The 26,748-nt window shown below is 38.4% G+C and overlaps 2 protein-coding genes across 4 annotated transcripts in view; one reads left to right on the forward strand and one right to left on the reverse strand.

The window, feature by feature from the left end:
• The window catches only part of LOC131136697 (caM kinase-like vesicle-associated protein), a 35,474-nt gene extending 25,356 nt beyond the window's left edge, over positions 1-10,118 (reverse strand). The window contains exon 1 of the mRNA XM_058083867.1: positions 9,876-10,118. The gene's annotated coding sequence lies outside the window, so the exon portion shown is untranslated. The remainder of the gene's footprint in view (positions 1-9,875) is intronic.
• Positions 1-26,242, forward strand: LOC131136708 (mitochondrial glutamate carrier 1-like). Of its 3 annotated transcripts, none has more exons than XM_058083883.1 (11): positions 1-56; positions 558-686; positions 17,855-17,940; positions 22,273-22,398; positions 22,526-22,581; positions 23,886-23,976; positions 24,091-24,209; positions 24,305-24,500; positions 24,571-24,728; positions 24,823-24,898; positions 25,439-26,242. In XM_058083883.1, exons 1-11 carry the CDS (start codon positions 42-44, stop codon positions 25,596-25,598), a joined length of 1,212 nt encoding a protein of 403 aa, XP_057939866.1. In that variant the 5' UTR covers positions 1-41; the 3' UTR covers positions 25,599-26,242. The 3 variants fall into 3 exon arrangements, with proteins under 3 accessions (XP_057939866.1, XP_057939867.1, XP_057939868.1); XM_058083884.1 differs by having other exon boundaries at positions 24,094-24,209; XM_058083885.1 differs by lacking the exons at positions 1-56; positions 558-686; positions 17,855-17,940 and adding an exon at positions 21,120-21,316.
• Positions 26,243-26,748: the final 506 nt, after the last annotated feature.

Below are 26,748 nucleotides of genomic sequence, written 5' to 3' on the forward strand. Positions count from 1 at the left end.
AAAACAACTTACATTCACAATAGGTGTTTAAAAAAAACAAAATGGACGTCTCTCTTGTTGAGTATATGTATTTTACTGTTTTAGGTTTAATATTTTTGTCATATTATGAGCTAGATATTGATTGTGAACTGGTTAAGATGATGTTGTAGTGTAGATGTGTTTACTTACTAACCCGTTTTATTAATCCTTGTCATATTTGGCTGAATGCTAACTTGTGAATGCTAACTTCTGTATGCTAACTTCTTCCTCATTGTGTCTGTGTAGTATTCTTCCATCGACTCTCGCTGTAACTTGTTCTCAAACGATGTTTACAGATGAAAATGACATTTTAAATTGATTTCTGGGAGCACGGAACGTTGTATGTACACCAAGGACTAGCTACATTTGGGTTATGTTTAGTGGGCCAAATGAAAAGCTTTTTGGCAGGATGTAGAATGTGGCCGATGCTTATCTAGGCCACGTGTGCGAAACATCTGGATTGGAATGACTGAACGAATGCTTGAAGGAGCATCGTCCATTTGTGTCAGTACCTTTTACTATCTTCTTGTCTCTTTTAGATGAGTCGACAAATCCAAGCGATCAATGTGGAGCGTCTTTGCAGAGAGAATGGGAGTGAAATGAAGAAAGAAGGTGGCAAAGAAAAAGCCAAAGGCCAAGTTGAGGAAATGGTTTCAAGGTGGACGAGCGTGAGTACTTCATTTTTTTATTTTTTTTTTCCCCCCTCGGAATGAAGAATGCACCCCGGCGTTGTGAAGCCCTTTTGTATTAAAGCCATCCATCCTGAGTGAGAGGAACCAAGAGAAGGAGAGCATCTACACAGCAGTCATTATTCACCTGTAGCATAGCTCGCTTTTGCATAACGTAATGTGAGCATAAAAACTCCATCATGACCGGCGTAGCCAATAAATCCTGGATCAGTTCAGACCTGTTTTTATTCCCTTCTTTCTCCTCGTGTCTGTTCAGATCATTCCAGCTGCTTAATGGTCGGACCGGATCATTTCTCTTTCTTGTAGCATCACTATAGTGAGCGATATATTGTACATTATTGAACTTATTCATGCTTTAAAGTGGATAAAGTATGAAACAACGTGGGGAAGTTGTTGTAAATCAGCTATGCTAATATTGTATGTTTAATTTCCTGGATAGGATGCATGGTAACGCCTTGACGTGATCTTGATATTTTTAATCCAAAAATGCTACAGATCTCCAATCTGCCAAGTATAAGGGGAACAGATTCCTCAAGGTTTTTTTTTTTTTTTTTGGCGTCCATAATGTTGGATCCATCATTACACCAGCTTGGGGTGTTACATAAGTGCTGACATCTCCATCCAGTGTGGACTGAACACATGATCATTACAGGACCGACAATAAGCAGGGCTCGACAATAACGATGTACAGTAAACCTCAGATATATCGGACTCGGATATATCGGAAATTCGCTCACAACGGACAGATAAAAAAGAACCGATTTTTCTGTAATGCATTTCCAATAAAAATTCATTGCATATATCGGATTTTTTATAACGGATTTCGCCTATTTCGGACAAAATCTCCAGTCCCGTTCCGGATATAAATCCGATATATGCGTAAAACGGACATTTTTCGGTAACGGATTTCGCTTATATCGGACAAAACCAGTGGGAACAATTGAATCTGATCGTCTAATTCTTCAACAATTTCTGAAGGAAAACACCAAAAACTGATGAAAAATCATTTTACATGTTCATGTGAGAGTATTGTTGATGTTCACGGAACTTGCATAAGTATGTTTAAGTTTCGGTAATATTTGAAATCATCAAAATACAGCAAGATACTGCAGTGTATTTGTTACAGCGTGTATATATCAAACGATGCAATGTTGTTAAAGGGTTTTTTTTCAGATTGCTATAGTCAAAATGGGTACGTCCCAATGATGCGCATTGTGAGCTAGCTCGTATTAACTATTAGTTTTCTAGTGTTATAATGAACATAAAAGGGAAAGAAATATGTTCATGTTTCACACAATGAATGTTAATATGAGCAAGCTAACAACATATATCATGTTCACTTTACATAACTGACTTATATTAACCGAGCTAACAGCCGTATTGTTATTATAGCATGAAAGCTAACATGAAAAACTGTATTTATCTGTCGGCGCCTCGCGAGTTGCTAGTCCCAGACAGAAGAGTGGCTAGCTAGCTCTCGATTTTGCTACAAATACTCAACAAGATGCCCTTTTTTTTACTTGAGGACTGGCGCACACGTCTTGTGCTGGAAGACACAGCCATCCCAATGAGAGTATTGTTGATGTTAATGGAACTTGCATAGGTTTTGGTAGTATTTGAAATCATCAAAATACAGCAAGATACTGCAGTGTATTTGTTACAGCATGTATATCAAACAATGCAATGTTGTTAGAGAGTTTTTTTTGCTAAAGCGCTAAAGTCAAAATAGATACGTCCCAATGATGTGCATTGTGAGCTAGCTCGTATTAACTAGTTTTCTCGTGTTATAATGAACATAAAAGGGAAAGAAATATGTTCATGTTTCACATAATGAATGTTAATATGAGCAAGCTAACAACAGATACATGAACTTGCATAAGTATGTTTAAGTTCCGGTAGTATTTGAAATCATCAAAATACAGCAAGATACTGCAGTGTATTTGTTACAGCATGTATATATCAAACAATGCAATGTTGTTTACAAGTTCAGGCAAGTAGTTCTCACCTTAAGGATTCCCCATGGGCAAGTCATTTTTGTTTTTAATGTAGAGCCTTTAATAAGTATATTTTCTTATAATATTTAGATTTACGTTGTATCCTTTGTCCTGGTGTTGTGAATTAACTTTTCTTTAGCTAAAGAGAAACTCCGCATCAGGGGAAATTACGCCCGATAGAGCATATTTGACCTCCATATGGGTATATGAGGAACAAAAACGACACTAGTCTAGTATCACTATCTTCTCTCCCTCTGTTTCCAATTCCTCTCTTACCTGAGGCTAACACATTCATTCACACTACCGACAAACAATGCAGATAAATAACGTGCAGAAGAAAGATTGTCCAAGTTGGGTGACAGAAGGAGGAAGAGAAATGAAAGCATAAAAACGTTAAAGGCATTGAAGAATAGCGAGTAGAGAAATTATAGATGCCAGTGCGATGAACTTCCTCTGTCGTCATCGCTCTTTTCCTTTCGATTCGACCTATTTGCCAGCCATTTGAAATCCCTTCTCCTTTCGCTCCTGTTACACTAGAGAGCCGTGAGGCTAGGATAACTCATTATTAATTCATAGCTTTTCCCCACATATGTATTTACAAGGCCTTGAACGCCGGTTTATTCAATATCTTACAAAGTGCAAAAAAAAACAAAACACCGATTTTATGTGAATGATTAACCCACTGCAATGGAGGAAGTCTCGAGTCAGCAAGGTCGGGGGTTTAGATGCCAGTTTCGAGGGGAACTGCACTATTTTTTGCACTTTTAAAAAAAAATTTGCACATCATTCACATTCCTTATATGAAACATGAACATATTTTTTTCACTTTTATGTTCATTATAACACAAGAAAACTAGTTAATATGAGCTAGCTCACAATGCATTGGGATCGTTGGGACGTATCAATTTTGACTTTAGCCCTCTGAAAAAACCCTCTAACAACATTGCAACATAGCTAAATCAAGAGCTAGCTATCCACTCTTCCGTCTGGGACTAGCGACTCGCTTGGCGCCGACAGATAAATTCAGTTTTTCATGTTAGCTTTCATGCTATAATAACAATACGGTTAATATAGTAGCTCGGTTAATATAAGTCAGTTATGTAAAGGGAACATGATATATGTTGTTAGCTTGCTCATATTAACATTCATTATGTGAAACATGAACATATTTCTTTCCCTTTTATGTTCATTATAACACTAGAAAACTAGTTAATACGAGCTAGCTCACAATGCACATCATTGGGACGTATCTATTTTGACTGTAGCGCTTTAGCAAAAAAAAAAAACCTCTAACAACAGTGCATTGTTTGATACTATATACACGCTGTAACAAATACACTGCAGTATCTTGCTGTATTTTGATGATTTCAAATACTACCGGAACTTAAACATACTTATGCAAGTTCCATTAACATCAACAATACTCTCAGTGGGATGGCTGTGTCTTCCAGCATCTTGTTCAGTCTTTGTAGCTAAATCAAGAGCTAGCTATCCACTCTTCCGTCTGGGACTAGCGACTCGCGATACTCGAAATACAGTTTTTCATGGTAGCTTTCATGCTATAATAACAATATGGCTGTAGCTCGGTTAATATGAGTCAGTTATGTAAAGGGAACATGATATCTGTTGTTAGCTTGCTCATATTAACTTGTTTTCTTGCTCTAGAAGGCACAGAAAAGGGAAAGAAATATGTGTGCAAAGGATTGCGAATGATGGGCAATATTCCCCCAAAAGTGCAGTTCCCCTTTAAGACAGATGTCATTCAGGCTTTTAATGGAGACATAAACAAGCCGGTGGGTGGATACAATCTGGTCCACTAATAAACCATGTCATAATCCAGTTTTTATATCAAGTATTTTACTGTTTCAGGGTTGTCCATCTTTCTTGCCATCTGTCACTAACAGAATTTTGCATTTTTATGTCTTTTACCTCTTAAAGATACATCTGGTTTTGCTTTATGACGCCATTTTGCTGTTGTAAATGGCAGATTAGGTCAGTTTCAGAAAAAAAACAAAACATTTTGGCCTAAGTAAATTAGCGGCGGATCACGGGCCAAGGGGCTCAGCTGGAAAAGATGGGCCACAGATGAGACGGTATGAGAGCAAGGAGGCATAAAATGAAGATGGCACGAGGAACCTCCGGCACCTAACTCAGTTAAGGGAAACATATGCCGTATTTTCAGTTTATCCTGAAGTAGCCACTTAGCATGTAACGTAGATGCTATATTTACTTTGCTTGCTGACTTATTCCCATTTTACTGTCTAACTACTCATTTCTGGATTAGTTTTTTTATTAAACCAAATCCTAGATAACGGGTTTATGAATGTACAGAGTCTCATTTCACAGGGGGGTTCAAAGGTCATATATGGATCAATGCTTCTCTAAGTCTGCTGCATGCAACCCCTATTAGTGACGGAGGGAAAACCTAAAAGTGCATGTAGCAAAGCTCTGATCTCATCAGCATCTCATGTTTTGGAAAACCAAAACATTTCAATAAAAATAATCATAAGGCATACCTGCACGTTACTGTTCTTGTGCCGCATTACACTGTAATGAGATATTGATGTTGCACCTTCACAAGGCTGGCGTTATGTCTTTTATTGATCAAATCGCAAACCTGTTCAAACTCTTATTTATAGCGGTATGAAAAAGATTCCTTTATAAATGGCTGGTTGTTTGGATCAGCAATTTCAGTTAAATATATCATACGGCAGATGAACACAGTGATAGATTTAAGGAAATAATTATTTATCATGAGAAAGGGTATTTAAGGTGGCCAATTCCAAGTTGCATCTTCTCGGATGAGGAGCAACATTGTAGCCTTAAATGACCTGAAAGCAAAGATTGTTCAACATCATGGTCTAGGGGAAGGATACAAAAAGCTAACTCAGAGATTTCAGCTGTCAGGTTCCACTCTGAGGTGAGGAAATGGAGGACCACAGGCACCGTTCTGGTTAAGGCGGGCCTTAACCAGAACACTTCTCAGATTCTTACTACGAAGTAAATATTATTGAAAATCTGTGGTAAGATTTACTGCAAAAGGATGATCTACTAAATATCGCTGTCATTTTTGTGTTGGGGTGCCCAAATTTAGGCACCTGCCTACTTTGGTTTAAATAATTATTACAATTTTCTGTAAATCCTATCAACCTCATTCATTCATGATATTTTGTTTTTTTTTTTTTTAATATTTTTGGATATTTAATTGAAATCGCTGATCCAAACAACCGGTGATTTAAAGTAAATTTATCAGGGGTGCCCAAACCTTTTCATAGCACTGTATCTTTATTACCTCAGTAATAATGTTTATATTTTGTAGTTTTCAGGTTTATAAAGTTTATACAGTTTATTCAATAAAACATCCACATTAAAGTAAGGGGCCTCAAACACGCGGCCCGCGGGCAAAAATGTGGTTTGAGGCCCCCGCCTTGATATGAAAGTTTAATGTTTGATATGGATGCTGTATGGTATCATGTACCCAGAAAAAATTATTACGTTTGATTCATGTTCATGTTAAAGGTTAAATAACTGTTAATAGTTATCCTCCCTATCCGTGTGGAAGTGGTACGTTTTTGGCTATTTAAGTTGAAAGGAAATAACTTGAAGGCTACCGTTTAGGTCGCTAGCTCTCTAGTTTGCGAGTTAGCATGTGTCTCAAAGACACGGCCCACGGGCCAAATGTGGCCGGCAGGACACTACTTTGAGGCCCCCGCCTTGATATGTTAATAAGTTTGATAAGTTTAATGTCAGTGCGGCCCGTGCAAGTTTGATATGGATGCTGTATGGTATCATGTACCCAGAAAAAATTATTACGTTTGATTAATGTTCATGTTAAAGGTTAAATAACTGTTAATAGTTATCCTCCCTATCCGTGTGGAAGTGGTACGTTTTGGCTATTTAAGTTGAAAGGAAATAACTTGAAGGCTACCGTTTAGGTCGCTAGCTCTCTAGTTTGCGAGTTCGCATGTGTCTCAAGACCATGCAGTTGCGCAATATGTTGTTAATAAAAAACGTATAAATGTGACTATAGTCGTGTTTTGTCATGTCTACAGGGCTCTAATAATGCTTTGTTCATTTTAATCTGAAAAAAATCATTTGTCTACCCACCAACTATATGTGGTTTCTTATGTTTTTATTATTTGCCGTTTTATTATTATTATTATTATATTTATTTATTACTGATTGATTATAATCATGCTTCCCTGTGGCGTCGTTATAAATTGACTCATCTGAACCAGAAGCAGATAAATTAAAATCGATAAATAAACAGCATTTAAAAAAAAAAAAGAATCCAGTGCCATAACCGCTTACATAAAAGAAACAAGAAATCCGCTGAACTTATGTATTCCAGGAAAATTCACATATGAATAGATGACCGTGAAACATAAGCTCAAGAGTTTTCTCATTAAGGAAGGCCAATAGTTCAAAGCCGTGAAACAGAAAGCAAAGAAAAATCAAGTTTCACACCTGCATTAGCATAAAATAGTCGTTGGCCTGTGGCTTATGACTTTGCCTTCAGAAAATCTGCTTATAAACACCCATTTAAAAAGCATTTGATGGAGTCATAAGCATGCACGCACAACTGATACCCTCAACTGACATTTCGTTAAGTACACCTACACACTATTAAGCCATGTGATGCAAGAGATTTATCACAAATGTCCCCAATTGTCAAATAATATTATACTACCGGGTTGTTATTATTAATTTAAAAAGATGTATACTAATTAGCTGTACTTTGCAGTAGCATTTAACTGTATTGCATCATACTGAGAATTAGTCTTTACCCATTTAAATGATCTGTATCCGTATTCCGACCCGTACTTTGACCGTGTTCGGTATTACAAGCAATTTTCCAACTGACTTTATATCACCAGTCAAACCATGCGGAACAAGCAGACAAAAAAAAAAACAACCAAAAAACACAGTTGTGACTGATGCACGATCGTGCTCGCTGTCTTAAAAAATATACCATGCAGTTATGAAACAATTTAAAATTGCAGGGTGCATACTGCAACATATTTAGAGGGGAGTTAATGTTTTATGTACGACTAATGTCTGTCTTACACGCTTCCGTGCAAGTGTACCTAATGTTGTGGCCAGTCGATGCAGATTAGATTTATTGAGTTGTTGATCGTCTGCGCGGTGCTGCAATTGTTTTTGCAGTAGTGACTGATGCACGATCGTGCCCGCTGTCTTAAAAAATACACAGTGTAGTTATGAAACAATTTAAGATTACAAGGTGCATACTGCAACATATTTAGAGGGGAGTTAATGTTTTATGTACGGCTAATGTCTGTCTTACACGCTTCCGTGCAAGTGTACCTAATGTTGTGGCCAGTCAATGCAGATTATATTTATTGAGTTGTTGATCGTCTGCGCAGTGCTGCAATTGCACAGGTTACAGAACAAGTTTTTGCAGTAGTGACTGATGCACGATCGTGCCCGCTGTCTTAAAAAATACACTGTGTAGTTTATGTCTGTCTTACACGCTTCCTTGCAAGTGTACCTAATGTTGTGGCCAGTCAATGCAGATTAGATTTATTGCGTTGTTGAACGTTGAGGAGAGGCAGTCGCTGTGTGTGACTGGCCAATCACAGAGCATGACGAGTGAATACATAATGAGCGTTTTCTTCAAACAAGAATACCGATAAAGATGAAATGTACTCGTTTCATACACGTTTCCGGCAAAAAAATACATACTCGTTATAAACAAGTATCCGGCTCATCCCGACTGAAAATTGTTTCCAGGGGTTTTGTGTGCATCCGTTTTTTTGGGGGGGCGGGTTATTGTGTGTAGCTGCTCTATAGGAGTCCACAACTCAATACAAATGGTCGGAAAATGAGCACAATAGGTCCCCTTTAAATTGGAATTGCAATTTGTGTTTTTACTTGTTTGTTGCCATAAAATTGCAGAAGGAAATGAAAGTTGCAATAAATAGTTATAGTTTTCCGCCTGTGTCATAATAATAAATCAAGTAATATTAACGAACAAAAAGTCTTTAGGTTTGTTTTTATGTTGTCATCTCAGTCAAAGTAAACAAGGATGACAGGACATGACGGGCAGTTCGACTAGTTAGATTCGACACATTTTGTTGGCGAAAATTCCGACAATTTGCCCGACAATTTTAGGCGAATTTTAAGCAATTTTTCCGACAATTGGTTGATTGGTGCAATCTCATTGTTGACATCAGAAAAACGTACACCAAACAATACGTGCGGCTACAAACGCAGGTTATAAACCGTGTTTCCCAAAGCGATAAAATTGGATAAAGTAGCGGCCAAGCAGCACATATGTACACATCACATGACTGGAAGCTTTTTCGCTTGCTTGATGTACAGGCTTGGTTTTACCGTAGTATGCTGAAGTAATGGACAATAACACACAAGTGATGTGAAAGCCTTTTGTCCTTCAGGCTGAAACCTTTCCAGAAACTCTAAATGAAGTCTGTGGAGATTAGTTCAAACATAAAAACAGAGTGACCAGTGCACAGTAGATAGATAGATAAATGGATAGATGGATGGATGGATGGATGGATAGATTCAGATACTGCCATTCGTTCAGCTCTCATAAATAAATGCTGTGAAATAAACCGGTAAACATCCACATTTCCTATTCTATTTTTTTCACTTCCCTAGCTCTTGGATGCAATATCCCCCACCTGATCACATGACATACTGTAATGCCAGAAAATAATATACACATGATATCTGCTCTATGATTAAACATCTCACAATAAATCACAACACGTGTGCTTTTAATGCACAGATACTGAACAGATAGATTAAACAGATAGCTAGATTAACTCTGTGCTCGCAACAGTACCCCCCCCCCCCCCCCCCCCGCCTCCAACCAGCTCCCCAGTTATCTGCGCTGGCTTTGCTTGCAGTTATTGCAAATGAGCACTTAAAACCTCCCGGCATCTGTCTTAATTCCACACAAGCCTTCCGTAAACAGATACCACACTAAAACCGCTTCGTTTAAAAAAGTGCACAGAACCATCGAAAAATGCACAATAAATGATAGCAAATATCTTTTGCAACAGGCGACTTTATGGCAAAAACCGAGTACCTTTTTAACTTTTTTCAAAAATGCATATTCATATCATATTTAATTCATTCAGTAAAGCAATGAGGACCTTTAAAAGTGCATCACACACCAGTGAGTTCTTACCTTGAGATGTTATCTCTGAAGAAGAAGCGTGGGTGCGTGTGCCTTTGCAGCAAGACTATCCAAAAACGGAAACTCTGAACCGATACGGACTTAAAGGGGGCAGCGGTCTGTAGTACCAAAAAAAAAAAACAAAACAAAAAAAAATGTGTCAGAGCAACTGCAGCTCCTGCCGTACGTAGCACGACTGACTGACTGACTGACTGTCTGTGCTTTGGTGAGAATTACTTTGCTTGTTTCTGACTGCCGGCCACTCCCCCACTCTCACCCACTCTCACTCACTCACTCACTCACTGTCTCTCACCCAGGAGAATAAATAATCTTTCATCTGCTTCGCTCTCGGAATCATTAGAGATCACGATTAGAAGCTGATTTGTGTTTATATCATTACTCCACCCACAAAAAACTTGCATTATATAGAGTCAAAAAAAACTGTCTATCAGTATGTGCATCATCAGAAGACTTAGGGATTATTATGCTGAGGGATTATGCCTTAAACGTTCATCATTTTATCTGGTGGACAATGACATCACTGCAGAAACATTAATGTGGCAGGAATTCATGTCTCAAACACGCGGCCCGCGGGCCAAATGTGGCCCGCAGGACACTACTTTGAGGCCCCTCGCCTTGATATGAAAGTGTAATGTTAGTTTGATATGGATGCCGTATGGTATCATGTACCCGGAAATTATAATTATTACGTTTGATTCATGTTCACGTTAAAGGTTAAATAACTGTTAATAGTTATCCTCCCTATCCGTGTGGAAGTGGTAAGTTTTTGGCTATTTAAGTTGAAAGGAAATAACTCGAAGGCTACCGTTTAGGTCGCTAGCTCTCTAGTTTGCGAGTTAGCATGTGTCTCAAGACCCCGCAGTTGCGTAATATGTTGTAAATAAAAAGAGTATAAATGTGACTATAGTCGTGTTTTGTCATGTCTACAGGGCTCTAATAATGCTTTGTTCATTTTAATCTGAAAAAAATAATTTGTCTACCCGCCAACTATATGTGGTTTCTTAAGTTTTTATTATTTGCCGTTTTATTATTATTATTAATATATTTATTTATTTATTACTGATTGATTGATTTTCTTTATTCTTGATTTGTTTGTTTATTTTTTATCTTATTTTGTGTAGAAAAATAAAAAGTAAGATATTTGAGAACAGTGGAATGTTTTATCAAAGCTTTTATTGTAGAAAATCAGAACCAAAGCGAAGTTTATTAATTTTTCTGTTTTTAATAAATCCGTTTTTTTTTTTTTTTTTTGGAAAACCCTAGCAGACCCTAGCTCCAGTGGCCCCCAAGTAAATTGAGTTTGAGACCCCTGATGTAGAGGGAAGAAGAAAAGGAGAAAATAAAAAAAAACCTTTCACATATGTGATTGATCCATGAGAATGTCATGCATGATGCGGAACCTCACGATAGTCAAGTGACGACTATCGGGCGGGGCTCGGCGGGGTCATCGGGGTAACACATTTCCCGGGTGAATGCGCATTTGTGACGAGTGTGTGTGTGTGTGTGTGTGTGTGTGTGTATATATGCGTACGTGTAAACACAGCCAAGTCGGTGTTCATACTGACAGATGGCTACTGTAATGACGCAAGAACTAACGCCCGGGTTCACGTGTGTTGGAGGATTCTGCGGGAAAAAAAGACAGAAGCAGTTTTATCTTTTATGAAACGGTTGATTTGAATAATCTATGAATTCAGAAATCTAGGTTTTTCCACTTTAAAATGTGACACTTTATATTCAAGAAGCTTCTGCAAATGTTACCTTTATGATGCTCACAATATAAGTAATACCCAAGCGTGTGTACTTTACTCTGTGTGCTTACAGTTCTCATTCCCGTGGACAATAAGAAGAGACCTTCAGTTTGCTGCAGCATTTCGTTAGCTGAAAAAAAAAAAAAAGAAAAAGAAATGTGAGGTAGAGTGAGCGGAAGGGTCGACGGAGAGAACAAATGGGTCTCAACTCCAGGAATAATGGAGTCTCATCAGTGAATGTTTCTGGTGTCATGCACTGATGTCAATAGCCATCACTTCATATTGTGACATGCTTATTTTCATTTTAGTACTACAGTGGCTCGTCATTAGCTTACCTAGCATGCAAAATGGAATAACATTGAATAACATATTAATTGAATGTGTCCTTGGAGTCTGTTTCTAGGTACCAAACATTAGAAATGCCTTCTTCTTTGGTCTCTTTCTCTTTGGGCTTTTCCCTTCAGACCATCCAACCCTGTCTTCTGCATAAACGCAGCATCCAGCATCCACCAATATATTCACTATCTCTCCTCTGGACATGTCCTAACCATGTAATGTCACTCTGATGTACCCGTTCATGATCCTATCCATCCTGGTCACTCCCAACGAGAACCTCAGCATCCTCATCTCTGCTACCTCCACTTCCCAACCATCTCAGTCCGGCCTCTCTGACTTGATCTCCAAGACCTCTAACATGTAATGTCACTCTGATGTACTCGGTCCTGATCCTATCCATCCTGGTCACTCCCAACGAAAACCACAGCATCCTCATATCTGCTACCTCCACTTCCCAACCATCTCAGTCCGGCCTCTCTGACTTGATCTCCAAGACCTCTAACATAACATATAATGTCTCTCTGATGTTCTTGTTCCTGATCCTATCCATCCTGGTCACTCCCATAAGAACTTCAGCATCCTCATCTCTGCTACCTCCACTTCCCAACCATCTCAGTCCGGCCTCTCTGACTTTATCTCCAAGGCCTCTAACATGTAATGTCCCTCTGATGTACCCGTTCTTGATCCTATCCATCCTGGTCACTCCCAACGAGAACCACAGCATCCTCATCTCTGCTACCTCAACTTCCCAACCATCTCAGTCTGGCCTCAATGACTTGATCTCCAAGGTCTCTGACATGTAATGTCCCTCTGATGTACCCGTTCCTGATCCTATCCATCCTGGTCACTCCCATAAGAACTTCAGCATCCTCATCTCTGCTACCTCCACTTCCCAACCATCTCATTCTGGCCTCTCTGACTTCATCTCCAAGACCTCTAACATGTAATGTCACTCTGATGTACCCATTCATGATCCTATCCATCCTGGTCACTCCCAACGAGAACTTCAGCATCCTCATCTCCGCTACCTCCACTTCCCAACCATCTCAGTCCGGCCTCTCTGACTTGATCTCCAAGGCCTTTAACATGTAATGTCCCTCTGATGTTCTTGTTCTTGATCCTATCCATCCTGGTCACTCCCATAAGAACTTCAGCATCCTCATCTCTGCTACCTCCACTTCCCAACCATCTCAGTCTGGCCTCTCTGACTTGATCTCCAAGGCCTCTAACATGTAATGTCACTCTGATGTACCCGTTCATGATCCTATCCATCCTGGTCACTCCCAACGAGAACTTCAGCATCCTCATCTCCGCTACCTCCACTTCCCAACCATCTCAGTCTGGCCTCTCTGACTTGATCTCCAAGACCTCTAACATAACATATAATGCCCCTCTGATGTTCTTGTCCCTGATCCTATCCATCCTGGTCACTCCTATAAGAACTTCAGCATCCTCATCTATGCTACCTCCACTTCCCAACCATCTCATTTTTGAGTTGGTATAATATTTTGATGACATCATGAACGAAAAGCGTGCTTCCTCATGGACACGATACCACCGTTGACCAACCTCTAGCCGGATGAGGCTATCTGGACAGCTTTGTAAAAATCCAGGCTTTGCTACGCATCTTAAAATAAAGTCTAGCGGTACACCAGTCGTTAGCTACAGATTAGTCTTTGAACTGGACTCATATTGCACACCTATTCGGGACGGTGTGTTTTCAGAACACAACCACGCGAGAACATTGGACAGTGATTATATCTTCCCCAGAAGCCGCCCATGCGCCGCGTGTGTCACCAAAAGAGCACCAGCAGGACTCATAAAAGGCGGATGGGAGCAGTGAGAGGCCCATTATGTTTTGTAGTGAATCAGCATCATGAACCACTGTATTCTTAATGAGAAGCACCTCCGTGGGTGCTGTGGAACTTTGCTGCAAAACACACTTATCATTAAAAAGCCCTGCCTGCTGGGGGAGAGAAACAGCAGAGAAGATGGTCAACTAAATTGAAGAAAGCGAAAGCGCAGCTGTGGGGATAAAAGTAAAACTGCATCATTGGTTTTGAGGACTCAGAGCAAATATATTTGGGTGCCAAATGTGCCGTTCAGAGCTGGCAGGCCAACAGCCATCAACCAACCAGCTCTTGGTCACATTCTGCTATAATCTATCTATAATCTGTTTTATAGACCAGGGGTCTAAAAACTCAATTTACCTGGGGGCCACTGGAGCTAGGGTCTGGGTGAAGCTGGGCCGCTCAGGTTTTCCAAAAAAAAAAAAAACCCAAAAAACGCATTTATTAAAAACAGAAAAATATACAAACTTTTTCAGTGCTTTGGTTTCGATTTTCTACAATAAAAGCTCTGATAAAACATTCAAAATATCTAAAATATCTTAATTTTTTTATTTTTATTTTTCTGCACAAAATAAGATGAAAAATAAATAAACAAATCAAGAATAAAGAAAATCAATCAGTAATAAATAAATATACTAATAATAATAATAAAAGGGCAAATAATAAAAACTTAATAAACCACATATAGTTGGTGGGTAGACAAATTATTTTTTCCACATTAAAATGACCAAAGCATTATTAGAGCCCTGTAGACATGACAAAACACGACTACACGACATTTATACTTTTTTTTATTTACAACATTTGCAACTGCAGGGTCTCGAGACACATGCTAACTCGCAAACTAGAGAGCTAGCCACCTAAACGGTAGCCTTCAAGTTATTTCCTTTCAACTTAAACAGCCAAAAAACTTACCACTTCCACACGGATAGGGAGGATAACTATTAACAGTTATTTAACCTTTAGTTAGTGTTTCCTGGATACCGGAAAATGCAGGACAAGTTTCCGATATTCCCGTACTTTTTTTGTAACGGATTATGGACATAAACAAACATGTAAACAAAAATGAATGGCTGTCAATCAATTGATTTAAATTTTAATCATGATTAATCACATTTGAGCCATAATTAATGCATAATTAATCATATTTAATCGCAGATAGAAATATGTTTTAATCCATAATAAGGATGCCAACATGTAAATACATGTTACATGTTAAATACATGTTAAACTGTATTATGGAAAGCAGGAGGTGAACAAATGTAACAGTTACTGATTGTAAAAGTACCAGATGGAGGGGTAGGATTTAATAAGCTTTGCTTCTTCCTACTCCTTTTGGACATGTGGAACTGGGAACTGATTATGGGATGCACTCAATTGTAAAGCATTATTAGAGCCCTGTAGACATGACAAAACACGACTATAGTCACATTTATACTTTTTTTTAATTTACAACATATTGCGCAACTGCAGGGTCTCGAGACACATGCTAACTCGCAAACTAGAGAGCTAGCGACCTAAACGGTAGCCTTCAAGTTATTTCCTTTCAACTTAAATAGCCAAAAACCTACCACTTCCACACGGATAGGGAGGATAACTATTAACAGTTATTTAACCTTTAACATGAACATGAATCAAACGTAATAATTTTTTTCTGGGTACATGATACCATGCAGCACCCATCCGCACTAACATTAAACTTCCATATCAAGGTGGGGGGCCTCAAACTAGTGTCCTGCGGGCCACATTTGGCCCGCGGGCCGCATGTTTGAGACCCCTGTATTAGAGAGTCATTGAATGCAACCCGATACAAATGATATTTTTTTGTGTGAAAAGATGTTCAAAAATCATGATGATCATTTGGCCCGCGGGCTGCGTGTTTGAGACCCCTCATTCAATATTAATCACGTGTATCTTGACTCAACCACTTACAGCATGTAATATGGTGGCACTCAAACGTGCTTACATATTGGAATGGATTTACATGCATATTTTCTCCTTATGGGCTTAATTTAGAATAAAATCCCAAACAGTCTGCAGCATGTATTTCAATTTGGCATAACGTAATATAATGCTTTTAGAGCTGTGACCATGTGATTCGTTCTCTCTCTCGCACACACAGACGCTGGCTGTGTGTTCTTATTGGATGTTCTCCCGCTTCCTTTTGTCGGAAGCTTTCCCTCTATGGTCTCTCGTGCTTTTTTATCTCGCCAGCCCTCTTCTCTCCTTCTGTCGACCACCATCAGGCTTTCATTTAGTGCATCACTCATTCATGATATATTTTTTTTTACATGTTTTCATACCTTTTTTAAGTTGGTTTCAGTTCTCGTTTGTGTTTCTTCTTAGTCGTCTCAGCATCGGGATTCTTGCCAGTGTGGGTCAAAGGCGTGTTAATTTCTTGGCTTCCTTTTGGCAGCCATTACAAGTCCAGGATAAAAGAGTGAACATTTGGAAATAATCGACTAAACAGGATTATTATTTATTCCTGTGATGGGAGATAAACGAAACTTGCAATCCATTATTTTTAATCACTAAATGACAAATGAATTGTTGTTGTTTGAATTGTTGTCACACTAAAAAAGATGGTTTGATGATAATAGATTGTCCTTGAACCTAAATAAAACTAAAATCATGCTGTTTGCTAACAGCAGAAAGGACACGCACTCGCAAATACAAAAAAAAAAAAGAAAATATGAACTGGAAACCTCATATTACAAATATACAACATAAGGTGGCCAGAAATATTTCAGTATTGAACAAAGCAAAAATTTGTTCTCAATCAGAAATCACTCCACACTCTTTATTGCTCTCTGGTTCTACCATATCTTACTTATTGTGTGGAAATATGGGATAATAACTATAAAAGCAATCTTCACTCACTAAATGTACTGCAAAAAAGGCCAGTAAGGATAATTCATAATGCCGCCTACAAAGAACATACTAACTCCTTATTTCTAAAATCATAAATACTTCAACTTGCTGATATAGTTCATCTTCAAACAGCTAAAATAACGCATAATTTAATAATGTAATTTTTTTACATACATAAAATAAAATAAAATAAAATAAAATAAAATAAAATAAAATAAAATAAAATAAAATAAAATAAAATAAAATAAAATAAAATAAAATAAAATAAATCTATATTATGAGAAACAAACAAAACAAAATAAAGTTGTAATTTTCGGAAGATTAGATTAGATTCCTTTTTTTCTTTCTAGATAAATTTATGAATTTTTGGCTTGTAAAATTAATTCTAGATCAATTCTAGATAATTCTAAATTCTAGATAAATAAATTCCTAGAAGATTAGCTTTTTTTTTTAAATTTTCCACCCAAAAAATAAAATAAAATAAAATACAAATTAATTAAATTTAATTAAAAATTATACTAGGAAAGCAGGAAGTGAACAAATGTAACAGTTACTGATTGTAAAAGTACCAGATGGAGGGGTAGGATTTAATAAGCTTTGCTTCTTCCTACTCCTTTGGGATATGTGGAACTGGGAACTGATTATGGGATGCATTCAATTGTAATCTGATGCATGTTCAAATGAAATAAAACCATTACCATTGTTTTTTTTTTTTTTTGTTCCTCCTGTCACAAGCTGTGTGTTTGGTTCCGTACCGAGACATAAATAATACAATGAAACAGAATGGTGCTTAATGTAACATAGGAGAGCTGGCCTTAATTAGAGCTGCTATATTTGAGTTGCAATGTAGGGCGGGCAATGCCTCCTTGACTGAAACACTGGTTTGGGGCACATTACAATACTTATATATATATATATATATATATATATATATATATATATATATATATATATATATATATATATATTAAATTGTGCTTCCATACAGCAGCAAACCTAGCTGGATCTCTCATTAGTTGGAGTTTGTAACCAGCAGGACCGTTAAAAGACGTCTCACTTTGAATGGCGTTGTTAATTACCGAAGAAAGCTCGGGTGCTGGCAGGCCATCGACAGACTTGCAGCTTGTTATTTTCATCCCATCTGATCAATGCTGTTTCTCCTCAGTTGTCCACAGGTCACAACTTTCCGAGACAGGGTCCCCAATTACGGTGCTCCCGTAACCTTTATTTCCTTCCTTTTTTGCGGCGTAGGTGAGTCATCTTGCATCATACACACACACACACACACACACACACACACACACACACACACACACACACACACACACGTGTAAATAAATTGAACAAATGAATTATGTATGGATTTTGGGGAAGTATATGCATGAAGTGTGTGAGAAAACAAAGAAAGCAGACCTACAGTATGCTCAAATAGCATAACACTCGGCTCTTTTTTTAAACTAAAGTGTAAATTTATTCAGCGCAAACCTTTTATAATTATAATTTCCTGAAATGTGACACATCTCCTCATAGTTTGAATGCATTCAGTCGCAGATAGCTGCGTCCTAACATGTGCTCACTTTGCTTTTTTATTATGCAAACATAATGTTCATTGGCAGAAACTGGCATCAGATGTCATATTTGTCAATCCCCATTCCAAACATGCCCAAAACCATGTCTGGTGTTAGTTAGTGTTTACTGGATACCGGAAAATGCAGGACAAGTTTCCGATATTCCCGTAGTTTTTTGTAACGGATTATGGACATAAACAAACATGTAAACAAAAATGAATGGCTGTCAATCGATTGATTAAAATTTTAATCGCGATTAATCACATTTGAGCCATAATTAATGCAGAATTAATCACATTTAATCACAGATAGAAATATGTTTTAATCCATAATAAGGATGCCAACATGTAAATACATGTTACATGTTAAATACATGTTAAACTGTATTATGGAAAGCAGGAGGTGAACAAATGTAACAGTTACTGATTGTAAAAGTACCAGATGGAGGGGTAGGATTTAATAAGCTTTACTTCTTCCTACTCCTTTTGGACATGTGGAACTGGGAACTGATTATGGGATGCACTCAATTGTAATCTGATCTATACCAAAATAAAAATAAATAAATAAAAATAATAATAAAAAAAACTTAAATTATATTAGGAAAGCAGGAAGTGAACAAATGTAACAGTTACTGATTGTAAAAAAAAAACTGTGTTTTTAACAGGGCAGTGAGCACGATCGTGCATCAGTCACTGATGGTGTTTTTAACAGGGCAGTGAGCACGATTGTGCATCAGTCTCTGATGGTGTTTTTTTCATAAAATACACTGTGTTTTTAACAGGGCAGTGAGCACGATCGTGCATCAGTCACTGATGGTGTTTTTTTTTCATAAAACACAGTGTTTTTAACAGGGCAGTGAGCATGATCGTGCATCAGTCACTGATGGTGTTTTTTTTTTCATAGAATACACTGTGTTTTTAACAGGGCAGTGAGCACGATCGTGCATCAGTCACTGATGGTGTTTTTAACAGGGCAGTGAGCACGATTGTGCATCAGTCTCTGATGGTGTTTTTTTCATAAAATACACTGTGTTTTTAACAGGGCAGTGAGCACGATCGTGCATCAGTCACTGATGGTGTTTTTTTTCATAAAACACAGTGTTTTTAACGGGACAGTGAGCATGATCGTGCATCAGTCACTGATGGTGTTTTTTTTTCATAGAATACACTGTGTTTTTAACAGGGCAGTGAGCACGATCGTGCATCAGTCACTGAATAAAATAAATAATAATAAAAAAAGTACCAGATGGAGGGGTAGGACTTAATAAGCTTTGCTTCTTCCTACTCCTTTTGGACATGTGGAACTGGGAACTGATTATGGGATGCACTCAATTGGAATCTGATGCATGTTCAAATGAAATAAAACCAATACCATTACCATAGTTAATGCAGAATTAATCACATTTAATCACAGATAAAAAACATGTTTTAATCCAAAATAAGAATGCCAACATGTATGGTGAAACACTAAAGCAGAGCATGATGCCTTGCCTTCGGAAACTGAGCTGCAGGGAAATATTCCAACATGGGAAGGACCCCAAACACATCTCCAGGAAGGTGATGGACCTCAACTCTTTTGAGCCAGTCTTTTGCTGAAAAAAAACCCCCAACCTTAAGATCCAGCTTGTTTGCAAACGACCCATCACTAATCATTTCAGGGGGACCTCCATGGTCCATAAGAATCAAAGTGAACGGTGCACGCAGTCCATAAGGAGGTAGAATAAAATAACATCAACTTAAATTGAAGAGGTGAGAGCAATGGTCTCCAGATTACTCAGGTTATTAATAAAACTCCCTTCAAGGACTCCAGTGATGATTTGGGTCAAACTATTCTTTCTCACAAGGATTCCCAAGGACAGCCAAAAGGGGCTTGGAGATTAGTTTGAGTTACAGAACCCCTGACTTGACACCGTTTGGATTCATTATGGAGATTGGGACTTGTAGTACAGTAGTAGTAGTATTCTATTTCTCTATGTCTTTTTTTGACCACTGTTTAGTAAGACCTGAGAAGCAATTTACCTGGGGAGCCCTCTGGTGGCGTCTACAGGTGATGCATTTCAGTCGGGAAATACTGGATTTTCCTCCCCTGTTAGTTAGTAACAAAATAGTTTCCTGGATTTTAGCTTTCATTACATAATTTCTCTTGGATTCTACAACAGCAAATATGGTAAAAAGCAGTGATTAAAATATTGGGAGAAAAAATGTAATAATATTAATATAAAAATCAAAAAAAAAGGTAATATTAAAGACTAAAATATGTTTTTTATTCTGAGATATTACCTATAATGTAGCATGACAAACAAACAAACAGAATAATAAAGTTTCAATTTTAGGAAAATCAGTTTTGGGTGACATTGTTCATATTATGATAATGAATTCAGAATATTATAAGAATAAATACAAATTCAAGGAAAAAAAATACATGAAAGTTGAAATATTTGCAAAAATAAAATAAAAAATAAGGAAAAATTTGCAAAAAAAAATGAGAAAAAGTTCATGCTAATAATTGAAATGCATACATTTTTTTTCATTTACAATATTAATATATAGGTTGGTTTAGGAAATTTTAAATCCTTTGATTTTTCAGTATGTGGCCCTGAGTGGAAAAAAATTGACACCAATTAGAAACCAATTGATGGACTGCCAGCATGATTGACACAACAGTCAAGTGCCTCGTCTGCCATCTGGTGTTCTTATTTGGTTATATGAGATAAAGCATATCAGAGATACTGTAATGCAGTATTTTAGTTCTACTTGAAGGCAAAAACACACAGTTAATTAGTGTTTTTTTTTTAATTGTGGCTTGATCTATGCAGGGAAGAACTAACTAGGCTCCATTTCCCGCCTGACATGAGTTGGGGTGGAGTGTCATGGGGGGTTGAATTTAGCCTTGGATCAGCTGGGCTGGACTTGTCTATATATACAACCTAGTGTGTTTCTTTGGTCTTGCCTTGCCCAGCGCCTCGACTTCGGAGCCTCAGCCTGATTCCCTTTTTTTTTCATCGTTGTACTTTTACACTGAACACTACTAAAAACCATGGCCCACCAGCAGCAGATTAGGTAAGAACCTGCTTGGATTAAATGTTTTTGTGTCAAAACCCAATCGTGGTTTTAATGCCTATAATATGAAGAATGTTAAGGGCAGTTAAAGATGGGGCACAACTTATGTAATACCTCTTCTACTGTCACTTAGGGACGAGCATCCATTACCGATGATGAATTATTTCGGATATGAGTATGAAACAAGTACATTTCGTCATTTGTATTAATGTTTAAAGCAGATGATCATTATGTATTCAGCGCTGTGCAGACCTCAGTCACTGATGGTGGTTTTTTTTTCATGAAATACACTGTTTTTAACGAGACAGTGAGCACGATCGTGCATCAGTCACTGATGGTGTTTTATTTTTCATAAAATACGCTGTGTTTTTAACAGGGCTGTGAGCACGATTGTGCATCAGTGACTGATGGTGTTTTTTTCATAAAATACACTGTGTTTTTAACAGGGCAGTGAGCACGATCGTGCATCAGTCACTGATGGTGTTTTTTTTCGTCATAAAATACACTGTGTTTTTAACAGGGCAGTGAGCACGATTGTGCATCAGTCACTGATGGTGTTTTTTCCCCCCCATAAAATACACTGTTTTTAACGGGACAGTGAGCACGATCGTGCATCAGTGACTGATGGTGTTTTTTTCATAAAATACGTATTTTTAACAGGGCCGTGAGCACAATTGTGCATCAGTCACTGATGGTGTTTTTTTCATAAAATACGTATTTTTAACAGGGCAGTGAACACGATCGTGCATCAGTCACTGTTGGTGTTGTTTTCCATAAAATACACAGTGTTTTTAACAGGGCAGTGGGCACGATCGTGCATCAGTCACTGATGGTGTTTTTTCCCCCGTGTTTTTAACATCACATTTTTTTTTCACAACTTTTGTACATCAACTAACTGTCACAATAGATGTTATAAGAACAGCAACGACTGGCATTTCTATGCATGTCTCTTCCAGCCTTCCGGCTAAACTAATCAATGGAGGGATTGCAGGCATGGTTGGAGTCACCTGCGTATTCCCAATCGACCTAGCCAAGACTCGCCTTCAGAACCAGCGAAGCGGTCAGCAGCTTTACAAGAATATGTAAGAACCACCCAAACCTGTGTATTCATTTTGTATATGCAAACTTGTTTTTTTGTTTTCTGTTGTTTTTTTAATTGCCTCTTCCTTAATCTTCCTGAAATTAATTTATGTTTTTCTGTTTCATAAGGATGGACTGCCTTATAAAGACAGTTAAATCTGAAGGTTACTTTGGCATGTATCGAGGTAAGCCTCATTATTGTTCACATGTCCAATTATGTACTGATAAGTAGGGTTGGGTTTTTGTTTGGAATTTGAACCATTCCAGTTTCACACCCCCTATAATGGATGTAACCCCAAAGCATGATTTTTCCTCTACCAAACATGACTGTGTTTTGGGTGAATCTTGGTTATATTTGATTTCCAGTCGGACTTCTGCAGTATTTTCAGCAATTGGGATATATTTCAATGAATGATTCATCAGAGAAAATCAACTTTCTGCAACTTTTCCACCGTCCATCATTTCTGCAAGCTGTGGGCTTTGGCAAATGCAACACATTTGTCAAGTTGCCTTCTGCTTAATGTTGATTTATGAGCGCTAATTTGGCCATGGAGACCACCACAGGAGATAATTTGGCAAACTGTTCTTATAGATGCGGGCGATTCTAGTGACCAGTTGGCTTACGGATTCTGCCTGACCCAGGCTTGTCATGAACTTTACCAAAGTTTACCAATTCACTTTAAATATGAAGTTTTCAACTTCCCGATTGCCCTGAAATCAACCATTATTATTTTTTTAATGTATTTTTTATTTTTATTATTCTTTTTTTCATTATTTTTTTTATTTTTTATTTTGGTATGGATCAGATTCCAATTGAGTGCATCCCATAATCAGTTCACAGTTCCACATGTCCAAAAGGAGTAGGAAGAAGCAAAGCTTATTAAATCCTACCCCTCCATCTGGTACTTTTACAATCAGTAACTGTTACATTTGTTCACTTCCTGCTTTCCTAATATAATTTAAGTTTTTTTAATAATTTTTTTACATTTTTTTTATTTTTATTATGATTATTTTTATGATTTTTTTTATTTTTATTTTGGTATAGATCAGATTCCAATTGAGTGCATCCCATAATCAGTTCCCAGTTCCACATGTCCAAAAGGAGTAGGAAGAAGCAAAGCTTATTAAATCCTACCCCTCCATCTGGTACTTTTGCAATCAGTAACTGTTACATTTGTCCACTTCCTGCTTTCTTAATTTAATTTAATTTAATTTAATTTAATTTAATTTAATTTAATTTAATTTAATTTAATTTAATTTAATTTAATTTAATTTAATTTAATTTAATTTAATTTAATTTAATTTAATTTAATTTAATTTAATTTAATTTAATTTAATTTAAGTTTGGTTTACTTTACTTAACTGTTGCATTTGTTCACTTCCTGCTTTCCATAATACAGTTTAAGGTTTTTTTTTTTGCAATATGACCATACAATGACATAATGGTTACCATAGTAACCATCTTAATATGATATAATCCACATTGTAGGCGCTGCTGTAAATTTAACCCTAGTGACTCCCGAGAAGGCCATCAAACTCGCCGCCAACGACTTCTTTCGCCACCAACTAAGCAAAAACGGGTGAGTATTTCAACAGAAATAAACTGAATCCAGCTTCAAAAAAAACCCAGCAACAAATTAGCGTTATTATTATTATAATTATTGTCCAAAACGCGTGTGTGTGTGTGTCTTCAGCAGTAAGTTAACCGTGTTTAAGGAGATGCTGGCAGGGTGCTGTGCCGGAATGTGCCAGGCCGTCGTCACCACTCCCATGGAGATGCTCAAGATTCAGCTTCAGGATGCCGGCAGGCTCGGTAAGGCCGTCTTATATCTAATATCACGTTCCTGTGTTTACATTTGTTTACATTTTTATTATATTTCACAAGAAATTAACTTTATTTCCCTGCAGCCGCCCAGCAAAGGGTGATGCCCAGTGTGGTAACAGCTTTAAAAATGGGCGGAACCAGCGCCGTCCTAAGTCGATCCTATAACGCTAGCACGACGCCCGAGGCGGCGAGAGCGTCTGCGACACAAATCGCTAAAGAGCTCCTGAAAACCAAAGGTGTCACGGGACTGTACAGGGGACTGGCGGCGACATTAATGAGGTAGCGTCGGATGAGTCTCCATTTTTTTTTAGTTATCACCGGCTAACACGCTCGTTTGTCGTTTCCTTAGGGATATGCCGTTTTCGGTTGTGTACTTCCCTCTTTTTGCACATTTACATCAACTCGGGCGCCATTCATCTGAAAACCCGTCGGTGCCTTTCTATTGGTCCTTTGCGTCTGGATGCTTGGCCGGGTCGGTTGCAGCCGTGGCCGTTAGCCCTTGTGACGGTCAGTGTTATTTTTATCTAACGTTGACACTTCAAAGTTTAGCGTCAAAGTAAAGTGAACTCTAATTGGTTGGATTTCTCTGTGTTGTGTTTAGTCGTCAAAACAAGGCTACAATCCCTTAAAAAAGGAACAAACGAAGAAACGTACAACGGAGTGGTGGATTGCGTCAGGTAAAAATAACCCAATTTGTTCTGCACAAATGTAATACAGTAAACCTCGGATATATCGGACTCGGATATATCGGATATTCGCTCACAACGGACAGATAAAAAAAGAACCGATTTTTCCGTAATGCATTTTTCCAATAAAAATTCATCGCATATATCGGATTTTTTATAACGGATTTCGCCTATTTCGGACAAAATCTCCAGTCCCGTTCCAATGCATTTCCATGAAATTTCCCTCGCATATATCGGATGGCCGCATCGTGGCGCTCCGATTCGCCGAATCGTGACAGGCCGCTATACGACGTCATTTGCAGCGTTCCAGGTACATTGGAAACATAGTCAAGGAAGTGCCTTTTTTATAACGGATAAAATCCGATTTACGCATATACCGGATATAAATCCGATATATGCGTAAAACGGACATTTTCCGGTATACGCATATAACGGATTTCGCTTATATTGGACAAAACCAGTTGGAACAATTGAATCCGATATATCCGAGGTTTACTGTATTAATTTCAATATAATTGCTTTTAATTGCAGAAAAATCCTGAAAAAAGAGGGCGCCTCGGCTTTCCTGACAGGAGCTAGCTGCAGGGCCCTCGTCATTGCGCCGCTCTTCGGCATCGCTCAGGTTGTGTACTTTGTAGGAGTCGGAGAAATGCTGCTGGGTTACGCACCCTATAATATGTACTCGGCGTAGGTTTCCCGTTGTAAGACAAGTCATGTGACTTGCGTTATACTATTTGATACCTGATAGGATCTTGATGCATGACAGTACCCCCCTTTCCTTTTTTCCGTAATCAGATTTCTGAGATAAAAACAGGTTATCAGGTGCTCATGAGACTCAAGTAGAAAATAAAAAATGGCAAATACGGGTCCGGTCTTGTTAACTGGTGCTGTTTCTAAACTTCTAAACATGGCGGACCCTCTTCTTTGTGTACTGTAAATCCATACGTCCTCTGAGGTCGAGTCGCGGGCTCAGACTTCCATCTCCTTGGCTACTTTGTCCAGCTCTTCCCAGTGAGTGGATCCCGAGGAGTTCGAAGACCAGTTGGGAGACCTAGTCTCCTGGGTCTTCACTGAGGACTTGGACCGATAGGACGTTTCCTGAGCACCTCCCCAGGGAGGCGTTTGGGAGGCATCCGAACCGATGCCCAATCCATCTCATGTGGCGACTCTCAATGAGAACTCAACTTCGAGTCTCTACCGGAGAACCGAGCCTAACTAATTTGGGACCGCTTGCATCCGCAATCTTGTCCTTTCGGTTACGACCCAAAGCTCATGACCACAGGTGGGCGTAGAAACGTAGATCAAACCGCTAAATTAGCTCCCGCTTCACCACACCGGTTCAACTCCGAGTCTCTACCGAATGACAGTCATCGTATCTCTAAGGGAGAACCTGGCCTACACCGGAACTAATTTTGGATCGCTTGCATCCGCAATCTTGTCCTTTCGGTTACGACCCAAAGCTCATGACCACAGGTAGGCGTAGGAACGTAGATCAAACCGCTAAATTAGCTCCCGCTTCACCACACCGGTTCAACTCCGAGTCTCTACCAGATGACAGTCATCGTATCTCTAAGGGAGAACCTGGCCTACACCGGAACTAATTTCGGACCGCTTGCATCCGCAATCTTGTCCTTTCGGTTACGACCCAAAGCTCATGACTATAGGTAGGGCGTAGGAACTTAGATCAACCGCTAAATTGAGATCTTGTTCTTTGGTTTAGCTCCCTCTTCACCACAACGAACTGATTCTGCATGACTGCAGATGCCGCAACAATTTGCCAATTTGTGTTCCATCATTCCCGACTCATGACTCATGAACACGGTCCGAGTTCTCCCACAGAT

This window comes from Doryrhamphus excisus, chromosome 10 (genome assembly GCF_030265055.1).
Source record: "Doryrhamphus excisus isolate RoL2022-K1 chromosome 10, RoL_Dexc_1.0, whole genome shotgun sequence".
Taxonomy (NCBI): domain Eukaryota; kingdom Metazoa; phylum Chordata; class Actinopteri; order Syngnathiformes; family Syngnathidae; genus Doryrhamphus; species Doryrhamphus excisus.

Bases quoted from the DNA above. Each gene is read 5' to 3' on its own strand.
- LOC131136708 (XM_058083883.1), top strand. The intron at 22,582-23,885 runs GTAAGCCTCATT...TCCACATTGTAG, and splicing joins TTACTTTGGCATGTATCGAG to GCGCTGCTGTAAATTTAACC. The intron at 23,977-24,090 runs GTGAGTATTTCA...GTGTGTCTTCAG, and splicing joins CACCAACTAAGCAAAAACGG to CAGTAAGTTAACCGTGTTTA.